This window comes from Papio anubis, chromosome 13 (genome assembly GCF_008728515.1).
Source record: "Papio anubis isolate 15944 chromosome 13, Panubis1.0, whole genome shotgun sequence".
Taxonomy (NCBI): domain Eukaryota; kingdom Metazoa; phylum Chordata; class Mammalia; order Primates; family Cercopithecidae; genus Papio; species Papio anubis.
This window is the reverse complement of record NC_044988.1, coordinates 35,577,534-35,590,920: the sequence shown is the minus strand read 5'-3', so window position 1 is coordinate 35,590,920 and position 13,387 is coordinate 35,577,534. Positions and strand designations below refer to the sequence as shown.

At 43.7% G+C, this 13,387-nt stretch overlaps 1 protein-coding gene across 2 annotated transcripts in view; it reads left to right on the top strand.

Annotated features, from left to right (window-relative positions):
- The window catches only part of GLDC (glycine decarboxylase), a 117,675-nt gene extending 104,500 nt beyond the window's left edge, over positions 1-13,175 (top strand). For both annotated transcript variants that reach the window (XM_031654223.1, XM_031654222.1), the window contains 4 exons: positions 5,141-5,236; positions 9,071-9,243; positions 10,519-10,599; positions 12,498-13,175. In XM_031654223.1, coding sequence (XP_031510083.1) covers positions 5,141-5,236; positions 9,071-9,243; positions 10,519-10,599; positions 12,498-12,641 — 494 coding nt within the window. In that variant the 3' untranslated portion in view covers positions 12,642-13,175. The remainder of the gene's footprint in view (positions 1-5,140; positions 5,237-9,070; positions 9,244-10,518; positions 10,600-12,497) is intronic.
- Positions 13,176-13,387: the final 212 nt, after the last annotated feature.

Sequence of the window (13,387 nt, the reverse complement as noted above, 5' to 3'; positions counted from 1 at the left end):
GATACACAGATTCGGACCACTGTGTTACAATTGCCTACAGTATTCAGTACAGTAGGAGCAAGAGGCTGTACCATGTAGCCTAGGTATATATAGTAGACTTTACCAACTAGTTTATGTAAGCCCACAATGCTGTTTGCACAATGACAAAGTCATCTCACAATGCACTTCTCAGAATATATTCCCTTCATTAAGTGATGCATGACTGTATTCTGCTAGAATGAGGAAAGAGAGGAATTACCCAGGTAAGATGATACTTTTTTTTTTTTTTTTTTTTTGAGACAGTTTCGCTTTTGTTGCCCAGACTAGATTATAATGGCGCCTTCTCGGCTCACCTCAACCTCTGCCTCCCGGGTTCAAGTGATTCTCCTACCTCAGCCTCCTGAATAGCTGGGATTACAGGCATGCGCTACCATGCCTGGCTAATTTTGTATTTTTAGTAGAGATGGAGTTTCTCTATGTTGGTCAGGCTGGTCTCGAACTCCTGATCTCAGGTTATCTGCCCACCTTGGCCTCCCAAAGTACTGGGATTACAGGTGTGAGCCACTGCACCAGGCAAGAGGATACATTTTAAAGGAAGAATTGCAAAAATCCATAGCTGTCTACTTTGGGAGGCAAAGGTCACTGTTTGATCTGAATGGAGTTCCCATTAGTAGGAGGAGATGACTTTGTTAGTATCCCAATGTTTTCTTTATGTTTTAATTTCTTGTAAGCCTATCTTTTTTTTTTGAGACAGAGTCTTGCTCTGTCACCCAAGCTAGAGTCCAGTGGTGTAATCTCAGTTCACTGCAACCTCCGCCTCCTGGGCTCAAGCGATTCTCCTGCCTCAGCCTCCCACTGTGAATACAGGCTCCCGCCACTGCACCTGGCTAATTTTTGTATTTTTAGTAGAGACAAGGTTTCGCCATGTTGGCCAGGCTTATTTTGATCTCTTGACCTCAGGTCATCTGCCTTTTTTTTTTTTTTTAAATCAGACAAACCCAACTCTGCCTGCAAATACTTGTCCCTGCAGAGGTTTCCAGGTGACCCTTGCTGTATGGGTGGGCAGGGGCCTCAGGGGCTGGGCCCTCACGTCCTTGGCTCACAAGTGACCCTGCTCAGTCCCACTTACCTGAACTCATTCTCAGGGAAACCTCATTCTAGCTTGAACTACAAGGAAACAGCCAGGAGGTTTGATTCTGTTAGTCATGGTCTGTGGATTGCAGCTAAAAGGCTTGACCAAGCATTGATTGCCCAGCAGAGCTTTCCAGAGTAGTTACCAAGTGAGTTCATTTATTCCTTGGCAGCCACCTTGAGGATGGGGGATAAGTAAGGTCTGGTCCCTTCTCTCAAGGAGAGTTTTGAGAAGCCCTGTTTTTCCACAGCACATTCCCATATTGTTCTTACCCTCAGAAGACAATCAATATATGGGGGCGGTGGTTCCCACTTAGCCGCCCAATGTTTACCTTGCTTTTCCTTCATCCCACCCGCTCCTGTCCTCCTTGCCCCTTTCACATGGTACCTTCTCAGCTATAGTCACGGTTAGGTCCAGCAGAAACACCTACTCTGTGAACACTGAAACTTGGTTCTGAGTGGTTTATTCAATTTCCACTTGATATTGCCCCGTCATTGCCCTATAGCAGGTTTGTGTGTCCTAAAAGCTGCAAAGAACATCTTAGGATCTGGCTTCTGACAGCCACCAAGTTGAAATTTCATCCTGGCCATGCGCAGTGGCTCAAGCCTGTAATCCCAGCACTCTGGGAGGCCGAGATGGGCGGATCACGAGGTCATGAGATCGAGACCATCCTGGCTAACACGGTGAAACTCCGTCTCTACTAAAAATACAAAAAATTAGCTGAGCGTGGTGGCGGGCGCCTGTAGTCCCAGCTACTCCGGAGGCTGAGGCAGGAGAATGGCGCGAACCTGAGAGGCAGAGCTTGCAGTGAGCTGAGATCCGGCCACTGCACTCCAGCCTGGGCGACAGAGCGAGACTCCGTTTCAAAAAAAAAAAGAAAAGAAAAGAAATTTCATCCCTTTCAGGGCTCACGTAGAGATGGAGAGAGATGCTGGAATTCCACTGCAGTTTCTATTTGAACGCAATAGAATATGGATTTAGAAACTAACATCTGAACTTCATTTAGAAAATGGAGCCCTTCCTAAACCTCTTGGCTGTGGTGGGGCCCTCTTCAGATGGCACTGTGGTATTAGCAGTGCTGTGTTGGGCTTGGCTTGATGGTGCCTTTCAGCTATTACTGAACCTCTGCTTGGAAGACTCTCCTCTTGTGCTGCCAGCAAGAGTGACTCCTCCCCCACTGTGTCCCTCCCTTCCTCCCCTCCCTGCTGTCTGGTGTCATTCTGAGCAGCGAGCTTCCATTAGCTTTCGTCCTCCAATCATTGTCACAATCAGGGCATTTTGTTTTATTTTGTTTAAGAGACGGTCTTGCTCTGTTACCCAGGCTGGAGTGCAGTCACATTATCATAGCTCACTGCAGCCTCAGCCTCCTGGGATCAAGCGATTCTCCCACCTCAGCCTTACACGTAGCTGGTACTACAGGCAGGCACACCTGCACCTAATTTTTTGTTTTTTTGTAGAAACAAGTTCTCACTATGCTGCCCAGGCTTGTTTCAAACTCCTGAGCTCAAGCGATCTTCCTGCCTCAGTCTCCTGAAATGCTGGGATTACAAGTGTGAGCTACCATGCCTGGCTGAATTTTCTGCTTTTGAATCACACTCCTTACAATTTATTCTCCATCACTGTTAGAAAGCATATTTTGGCTGGGCGCAGTGGCTCATGCCTGTAATCCCAGCACTTTGGGAGGCTGAGATGGGGGGATCACTTGAGCCCAGGAGTTTGAGACCAACCTAGCCATAGTGAGACCCCATCTCTACAAAAAATACAAAAATTAGCTGAGCATGGTGGTACACACCTGTAGTCCCAGCTACTCTCAGGAGGCTGAATTAGGAGGATTGTTTGGGCTCAGGAGGTCAAGGCTGCAGTGAGCTGTGATGGCACTACTGCACTCCAGCCTGAGTGACAGAGCACTCAACCTTGTCTCAATTTCTTTTTTCTTTGAGACAGAGTGTCGCTCTGTCGCCAGGCTGGAGTGCAGTGGCGTGATCTTGGCTTACTACAACCTCTGACTCCCGGGTTCAAGCGATTCTCCTGTCTAAGCCTCCCAAGTAACTGGGACTGCAGGCGTGTGCTACTGCGCCCAGCTAATTTTTGTATTTTTAGTAGAGACGGGGTTTCACCACGTTGGCCAGGATGGTCTTGATCTCTTGACCTCATGATCCACCTCGCAAAGTGCTGGGATTACAGGCTTGAGCCACCGCGCCTGGCCTCTGTCTCAATTTTTTTAAAGTTTTTTTTTTTTTTTTTTCCTTAAAGCGTGGTTTAAAAGTATGCAGCTTCAATATATTCAGAGTCTTAGGCTCTTTATAGTTTTATTTTCAAACAAAACCACTTCTTTTATTTATTTATTTATTTTCGGGAGGATGAAGTCTCGCTTTGTCTCCCAGGCTTGAGTGCAGTGGTGCCATCTCGGCTCACTGCAACCACCACCTCCCAGGTTCAAATGATTCTCTCACTCAGTCTCCCGAGTAGCTGGAACTACAGGTGCCTGCCCCTACACCTGGCTAATTTTTGTAATTTTTTTTTTTTTTTTTTTTTCCCGTAGAGACAGGTTTCACCATATTGGCCAGGCTGGTTTCTAACTCCTGACCTCAAGTGATCTGCCTGCCTCAGCCTCCCAAAGTGCTGAGATTATAGGTGTGACTTCTTTCATATTTATTCATTCTATGAGAAGCATAGCAGTTCGTAGACCATTTTCAGGGGCTATTAATTACTAGATCTATTCTTCACAGGCTTGAGAAGTTATGCTTGCTCTGAGTCTCTGTAAGTGGATTCATTTTTGCTGAGAGTGAGGAAAGTGGGTTAAGAAGAAGGAGTACATCATTATCTCATGAGTAGATACTTTCCTGGAAGGAAATTCATGAGTTGATGGACCGTGGAATTTGGGAGGCCCCGGAGGAATATTGGTCTATTTATTAAAACGCTGACTTAATGGTTTATTCCTGATGATGGTTATGTGGTCAGTAGCTCATTCTGGGGAGCTACTGGCGGCCTGGACCTAGAGAAGAAGTCTGTTTATGAACTACAGGTTGCATATCCCTAATCTGAAAATCTAAAAGTTTTCTTAAAAATTTGTATTTATTTTTTTGAGACAGAGTCTCGCTCCTATTGCCCAGGCTGGAGTGCAGTCGTGTGATCGCGGCTCACGGCAGCCTCGACTTCCTAGGCTCAGGTGATTCTATTTTTAGTAGGGATAGGGTTTTGCCATGTTGCCCTGGCTGGTCTGGAACTTCTGATCTAAAATGATCTGCCCACCTCAGCCTCCCAAAGTGCAGAGATTACCGGCATGAGTCACTGTGCCTGGCCTGAAAATCCAAAACTTTTGGGTGCCAACATGAGACTCAAATAAAGATCTACAATTTCAAATAAGGGATATGTCATTGGTAGAACAAAGTGAACTGGGTTGCACAGACTTTGGCCTCATTAACTCCTTGTTACTTACAGTATATTGTTTGACATCACATATTCCTAATTCTTTGTTTGCAGCCTGAAACCCAAACATCAAAAGGTCCTTCAAAGAAACATAAAATTCTGTATGTGTCTTATGGATATTATCTTTGATATATCCGTATCTATATACACTCAAAAGTAATTATTTGATATTGAGGGTAAAGCTGCTGAAAAGTGTCAATGGCTCTAGAAATATTTTGTATAAAAGAATCAGGACTATGTGATGCATTTAACTGTTGCCAGTAGATTTTACGTCCTCAGAATAGAAATAATCTCATCCCCAGACACCTCCAGTCAAATGTTCCAGTAATGCCTCCCACCTGCCATTAGCCATAATCAGGTTCACAGGTATGTAGTAAGCTGAAGATCAGACACATCGGCCCAATGTGCTAAACATTTTTATTTGTAATAAGACTAAAATCGTTATTGCCAACAATAAACTTACCCAGTGCCCATGGCTTCTTGGTCCTCACTGATACACGTAAAAAGCCGACACACTTAATCATTAAATTACTTATTCATTTGTTTGGGTAAAACAATAAGCTGATGCTAACCTTGGGCTGAAACAACTTTCCTGAACAGGTTATGTGGGTCATGAATTTATTTTGGACACGAGACCCTTCAAAAAGTCTGCAAATATTGAGGCTGTGGATGTGGCCAAGAGACTCCAGGATTATGGTAAGTGGCTTTTGACATTCATGCCGCCGCCCATGCTGGCTGTGGACAACTTCCTAATGCACAAATGGAAAGTGCAGGCACCACAGTAAACTGATCTGGGGGATAAATGGGGAGCTCAGGATTCTTGGCAACCTCCAAAATAATAGAGAAAAAAGTTTCCTGATGACTGCATTGGTCCTGCCCTTCAGAAGATATTAAAATATGCATCTTGAATCCATTAACAGCCAAGAAAAGAAGTGTTTATGATTAAAATTGAAACCCCAGTGAGTTGTAGTGAGTGTAGTGGTGAAGGAAGCAGAGCAAGTAACCCATCGAAGTGGGAGAGACAAATGGCATTGGAGTTTTATAGCCACCTCCGTCATGGCGTAGCTGTTTCAGCTGCTTCTGGAGATGAAGAAATAAGTGTAGCAGTTTTCACAAAGAAAATGCCACTTTCTTTGAAGCATTTTGAAAGACATGGATCCTTCACCTGTGCATTAGTGGGTGTTCATTCAACTCAGCTCACTACATTTTCCTAGTGAACAATGTTATTAATATTATAATATTAAGATCGTATTGCTTTTTAGGGGGTTGGGAAGACAGAGTCTCACTCTGTTGCCCAGGTTGGAGTGCAGTGGTGCAATCTCAGCTCACTGCAACCTCCACCTCCCAGGTTCAAGTGATTCTCGTGCCTCAGCCTCCCAAGTAGCTGAACTACAGGTGCCCACCACCATACCCAGCTTTTTTTTTTTGTATTTTTAGTAGAGACGGGGTTTCACCATGTTGGCCAGGCTGGTCTCGGACTCCTGAGCTCAGGCAGTCCACCTGCCTCGGTCTCCAAAAGTGCTGGGATTACAGGTGTGAGCCAGCACGCCCAGCCAATATTGCTATTATAATAATATGAAAATGATATTAATGGTATCAAGGATCTTTCAATTCTCAGAAAGGCTAAGTTGGGGAGAACTTTGCCATTCGATGGATATGGAGTCCTATCTGAGTTTTAATGACTTGTTTTGGGAAGAAAAGAGAAAAATCTTTTAAATTTAATAGTTTCACTAATGCATCGTAATGGGAATCCCACGTGTGTGACTCACTCTCAAATGAATGATCTTATTATGCAGTTACACTGATAATAGATGGGAAAGCCAGAGAAAGGCTTCATTAATGAAATTACCAATCCCATCCTCAAGATCTCCGCTTGACACCTCTTGTAACCTGACAGTAGAACTCCTTTCTCCTGACAGCCTCCCGGCTAGTGATTGGGTAATGGCCGATTCAGGATAAGACACTCACTTTGTGGATGCCTTGCCTACTTCACACATCTAACTGCAACAGCATTTGCAAGGAGAGGAGGGGCTCACAGGGAAATGGTAACTGAAGTTACCACCCAGTGTTTCCAAATCATGTTGTCTCCCGACCTCAGTGTTATTTTGATGATTGATAGAACCGTTTCCACCCTTGTCCAAAAGCCCAGAATTGTCCAGGTGCCTGGCATACAGTAGGCACTCAACACCTAGTGTTAATAAATGGGAGACCAAATGAATAGCTGAGTCAAAAAGCAAGGAACATGACAACACAGTTTCCAGGTCTTAAGCATAACTGCTAAATGTGAATTTTTAAGGAAGAGAGCTAATAATCTGTATATTTAACACACAGCTCCTGTAGGAGTCTTTCAGGCAAGTTGGGGGCATACTGCCTTAGACAGCAGTTCCAGGCTAATTATCAGACCTATTATCAGAATCACCTGGCATGTTTTATGACTCATAGATTTTTGGGCCCTACCTTGGACTTCCTGAATCAGGGTCCAGATGCAGGAATTTTTTTTGCAAGAACTCAGGTGGTTCAAAATATGGGAACCACTACAGCAGAATATGTTGGACTAAATTTGCTCACACAGGGAATTAAGAGAACAAGGTAATCAGCTTGTTCTCTTAAAAAAAAAAATCCCAGTCTGGTTTGAGTGACAAAGGTATATGTATTTACCAAAACTCATTAAGTGGTACAGTTAGGATTTGTGCATTTCACTGTAAGTTTTATCACAAAAATATGTGAACAGATATTGAATTCTAGTCATGATATGTATGCTGAAGGGTTTAAGAGTGAAGTGTACTAATGACTGCAGTGTACTTTGAAATGCATCAGAAAGTAAGGCAGATAGCTGGATGAGTAGATATGTGATAAAGCAAACAACGGCATTGTAGAATCTAGGTGGCGGGTATATGGGTGCTCACCTACAGTCCTTTCAACTCATCTGAATGTTAGTGGGTTTTTTTTTGTTTTTTGTTTTTTTTTTGTTTTTAAATAGAGACAGGGTCTCACTCTGTCACCCAGGCTGGAGTGCAGTGTTGTGATCTTGACTCACTACAGGCTCAACTCCTGGGTTCAAGTGATCCTCCCAACTCAGCTTTCTAAGTAGCTGGAACTACAGGCACATACCACTACACCTGGCTAATTTTTGTATTTTTTGTAGAGACGGGGTTTTGCCATATTGCCCAGGCAAGTCTCAAACTGCTGGGCTTAAGCAATCCGCTGGCTTTGGCCTCCCAAAGTGCTGGGATTATAGGTGTGTGAGCCACAGCGCCTGGCCTGAACATTTTTAAATAAAATGTTGGTAGAGAATTTTTTAAATCATGCAGATGTGACTCGAAAGTACCCCATGTAATTGTGATGCTCACCAGAATTTGAGAACCACTGCACATTGGGGCAAGATTAGTTCAGAGGTGTCTCAACTTGGGAGTTGTTCTTCAGCTTTTAAAAGTTTCATAGGGCCGGTGCGGTGGCTCATGCCTGTTATCCCTGCATGTTGGGAGGCAGAGACAGGCAGATCAGTTGACCTCGGTAGCTGGAGACCAGCCTGGACAACATGGCAAAACCCTGTCTCTGCAACAACAAAAAAATTAGCCGGCTATGGTGGCGTGCACCTGTAGTCTCAGTTACTTGGAAGGCTTAGGTGGGAGGATCTTTGGAGCCCAGAAGGTTGAGGCTGCAGTGAGCCGTGAGTGTGCCAGTGTACTCTAGCCTGAGCAATAGAGCAAGACTCTGTCTCAAAAAAAAAAAAAAAACTTCATAGAAAAAATACAAGAAATGGAAAATGTTGTTTTTGATTTTTGTCCTGGAAATCTCTCTCTTGACTATGTGTCTTGTTGCATCACCTTACGTGCAAACCTTTGGAAACAGAAACACACTGAGCCTGTATTCAATGTAAAGGCAAAGGCTTTCCACATAGTGGCCAAACTTCAGTTTCCTTATTATACAAAATGGGGACAATAAGATTTGCTCCAGAGTCCTTAGCTCTTGTTATCTCATTATTTAACTTTTGATAAGCTATATTTTTATTTCTCTTAATTACAAGTAATACATGATAATTACTGAAAGATTCTAAAGTATAATCGAAGTGAAATAAAAATCCCAGTCTCATTTTCTGGCCATAGTTACAGTTAACATTTTATATTTTCTTCAAGGCATCTTCCCTCATAAGATGTGCATATATTATATAAGTACTTTGTTCTTTTATTTATATATAGACATGGAATATCATTATGTGGCTTGCTTTTTTTACTTAATATTTTTGAATGTTTAGCCAGTTTAACAAATTGACATACTTTTGAATGGTTGTCTATTTACTGTATGGGCGCTCTGTAAAATTTGCTTATTTGATCCTCTATTGTTGGATATTAGGTTGTTTCCTAAATTTTTCTTCTATAAACAGTGCTGAGATGAATCCCCATATACATACATTTGCAAGTATCTGATGATTTTCTTAGGATAAAGTATAAAAGGGGATAGGAACTTTTCTTCCAAACTGGGTAGGCCACTAACGTTCAGTGAGGCAATTTCTCCTGTCTCCCTTTGCAGGATTTCACGCCCCTACCATGTCCTGGCCTGTGGCAGGGACCCTCATGGTTGAGCCCACTGAGTCGGAGGACAAGGCAGAGCTGGACAGATTCTGTGATGCCATGATCAGCATTCGGCAGGAAATTGCTGACATTGAGGAGGGCCGCATCGACCCCAGGGTCAATCCGCTGAAGGTGCGTAGGCCCTGGAACTTTGCTTGAAATGTTCCTTAAACTAGAAAATGATGTCTGGACAGTGTACCAGCACCTCCTGAACTCTCAACTGAGGATGATACTCTTCCCTAGAATAAGGTAATTCTTCTGAGAAGATGCAGTTGTTACTCTGAAGTTTGCATCGTCTTGAACAGCATAGCAGTTACTCAAGGATGATGTGGTTGTGGAAACTGTCCACAACTGTCTAGTTGGAGAATTTGTAACATTCTATGTCTCTGTTTGATGTACTGTAGTGAGATTATGGCATAAATAAGATTTACATATTCACATCACAAACTCTGCACAAGCACACATTCTTATATTAGAGCAGTTATCTCTGAGAAAACTGTATTAGCATTTGGACTGGATGTTACAATGTTTATGCTCCATGTTGGGGAAAAGTTGGTTGGGCATTACTCTACCTCTTCTAAAACATGTTAATTGTATATGTGGTCAGAGTCCTAAGTTTCTTGTTAGTCCAGATATTAAGCTGGAAGATCAGGAGTGGAGAATACCATGAAGGCTGTGGTTGTGTCTTCATGGCTATAACCCAGAGAACAAGTCTGATATGCTGCAGCAGCTGGGGCAGGTTCCCGAACTGCCTGCCTGCAGGAGAGGGCAGGGACCAGTGACTTGCAGAAGGCAGGCACCTCTCTAGAGGTGTGTTCACAGTCATGGAGGCATACAAGATGATTATGCTTACCACCATTTATTTCTCTTTTCTCTCTGAAGACTCCTGCTTCTTTCAGGATTTAGGCAATTTAGGCTATTCTTTCAATGGCAATAAACATTTCAAAGAGCATAATAGTTATAATACAAGTGGGTAATACTGCTCATAGGATGATATCAGATTTTAAAATGAGCCAAATTATGTTATATGCTGTTTATCAACATATGCAGTAATAGTATAAAAGCATGATGAGAATGGTAAACACCAAATTCAGAAGAGTGGTTAGCACTGGGAAGGGGATATACAGGCAGCTCCAAACGTGTAGGTAATTTTTTCTAAAAGGTGAAGCAAATATGACAGAATGTTCATTAGACTCTGCTGGGTGGTAGATGTGATGATTATTACCATAACATTCTGATATTTAAAATATTTCACAATTACAAATCACATTCTACCCCCTAAATTGAAAGAAAACCACAGCTTTCTCTGCCTGGGCTCCTGTCAGAAGCTTGAGGGTTGAGGTGCAGGGTGGGAGGAGAAGAGAGTGTATTGCTCTGACCCCTCCCCTGTCCATATCTCTGTCTCAGATGTCTCCACACTCCCTGACCTGCGTTACCTCCTCCCACTGGGACCGGCCTTATTCCAGAGAGGTGGCAGCGTTCCCACTCGTAAGTTCTCTGAACCTGAATGTGCCAGCTGGGAAGGCACGGGCCAGCTACTATCCTGAGGGGTGTACACTCTTAGCCTCCTCATTATAGAAACTGTATGTGGCGCACCTTGTGAAATAAGGGCCTTGACGAGGAACGAGGAGCAAAGAAATTGGCTTTCAGAGGCGAGGTCATACAGTATCAACTACAGGTCTGGGAACTCATAGGGAACACAGTGGGGGAAAACTGAATACGAGTCCTGCCCAGTGGACCGATGTGCTTCCCTCCACTGTGGGACAGGGAGATGGCGCCCAATGCAACCTTCCTTTCCTTTCTGATTCTTATATGGAGGAGAAGGTTCTGTGTAGTCTGTTTGAGTGAGATAGGGAGAAGGTTCAAAATGTGCCAAATTATGCTATGTGCGGTTTACGGATCTGTGCAGTAATAGTATAAAAACATAATGCGAATGGTAAATCCTGTATTCAGGATAATGGTTGTCATTGGAGAGGAGGGCAAACAAAATGATGCTTTTTTTTTTTTTTTTTGAGACAGACAGAGTCTTGCTCTGTCACCCAGGCTGGAGTGCAGTGGCATGATCTCGGCTCACTGCAAGCTGCACCTCCCGGGTTCACGCCATTCTCCTGCCTCAGCCTCCCAAGTAGCTGGGACCACAGGCACCTGCCACCACACCTACCTAACTTTTTGTATTTCTAGTAGAGACAGGGTTCTACCATGTTAGCCAAGATGGTCTTGATCTCCTGACCTCGTGATCCACCCACCTCGGCCTCCCAAAGTGCTGGGATTGCAGGCGTGAGCCACCGCGCCCAGCTGATGCTTTTTTTTTTAATTGTTCAAACTTTTATTTTATGCACAGTATGAGAAATTAACTTTTTTTTTTTTTTTTTTGAGACAGAGTTTCTCTCTTGTTGCCCAGGCTGGAGTGCAATGGCACAATCTCGGCTCACCACAACCTCTACCTCCCCGGTTAAAGCAATTCTCCTACCTCAGCCTCCCAAGTAGCTGGAATTACAGGCATGCGCCACCATGCCCAGCTAATTTTGTATTTTTAGTAGAGATGGGGTTTCTCCATGGTCAGGCTGGTCTCAGACTCCTTGACCTTAGATGATTCGCCCACCTCGGCCTCCCAAAGTGCTGGGATTAAAGGCGTGAGCCACCATGCCTGGCAGAGAAATTAACTTTTAAATAAACTGAATTTATGGAAAATGACATGGCAAATAAATTAGACATATGTTAAAAGAGAAGGTCAGGGGCCGGGCGCGGTGGCTCAAGCCTGTAATCCCAGCACTTTGGGAGGCCGAGGCGGGTGGATCACGAGGTCAGGAGATCGAGACCATCCTGGCTAACATGGTGAAACCCCGTCTCTACTAAAAATACAAAAAACTAGCCGGGCGTGGTGGCGGGCGCCTGTAGTCCCAGCTACTCGGAGGCTGAGGCAGGAGAATGGCGTGAACCTGGGAGGCGGAGCTTGCAGTGAGCCGAGATCGCGCCACTGCACTCCAGCCTGGGTGACAGAGCGAGACTCCGTCTCAAAAAAAAAAAAAAAAAAAAAAAAAAGAGAGAAGGTCAGCTAAATATCCAAACTTAAGGATATAATGGGCATACATAAACGTAGATTCCAAAGTCTTCTTTAAGAGGTTGAAGTCCTTCAAACACAACTTTGCTATAAACGATCCAGAGATCAACAGCACATGGGGATGCTTAGCAGGGGTGGTGATCAGGGATGTTTCCTGGGAGATGCCTCGTTTTTTCACTGGTAATGTAGGGTTGGATTTTAGGTTCTCAGAATATTTGTTGGGCTGATGGTGTCTTAGGCTGTGGGAATAGCATTGCCCACTCCTTTTCCCTAAGAGAAACCTCTCAGAACATCTCACAGCATTTCCATCTTTTGTCCTTTGCAGCCCTTCGTGAAACCAGAGAACAAATTCTGGCCAACAATTGCCCGGATTGATGACATATATGGAGATCAGCACCTGGTTTGTACCTGCCCACCCATGGAAGTTTATGAGTCTCCATTTTCTGAACAAAAGAGGGCCTCTTCTTAGTCCTAAGTTTAAGGGACTGATTTGATGCCTCTCCCCAGATCATTTGATAAGCAAGAAAGATTTCATCTCCCACCCCAGCCTCAAGTAGGAGTTTTATATACTGTGTATATCTCTGTAATCTCTGTCAAGGTAAATGTAAATACAGTAGCTGGAGGGAGTCGAAGCTGCTGGTTGGAAGATGGATTTGCTTTGGTATTCTGCTTCCACATGTGCCAGCTGCCTGGATTGGGAGCCACTTTGTTTTTTGCATAGAAAGTTTTAGGAATTTTAACTTTTAATGTGGCAAGTTTGCAGACATCATAGAGGCTAGCCTGGAGACTTAATAGACATATATTTGTTCCAAAAAAGTCCGCATGGACTGTGCCATCTGTGGGAAATCCCAGGGCAAATGTTTACATTTTGTATACCCTGAAGAATTCTTTTTCTCCTAATATGCCTAATCTGTAATCACATTTCTGAGTGTTTTCCTCTTTTTCTGTGTTTTTCTTATCTGCATTTATTAGTATTCTAATAAAAGCATTTTGATTGAAAGAATGCCTTTTTCTTGGTCTGCTTTATAGTGTTACCACCATTATACCCTAGGTTCAGTGGGAGCTGAAGGGCAATGAGACCAACCAACCCAATAGCCATTGTTACATCATCAGTTTTGCCTTTGATGGCTGAAGAAACAGTTGTCATCTTGGTCAACAGTGAAGGCCACTTTGGCCCTTTTTGTTAGAATTGAGTTAGACTGCATGTAACTGTAC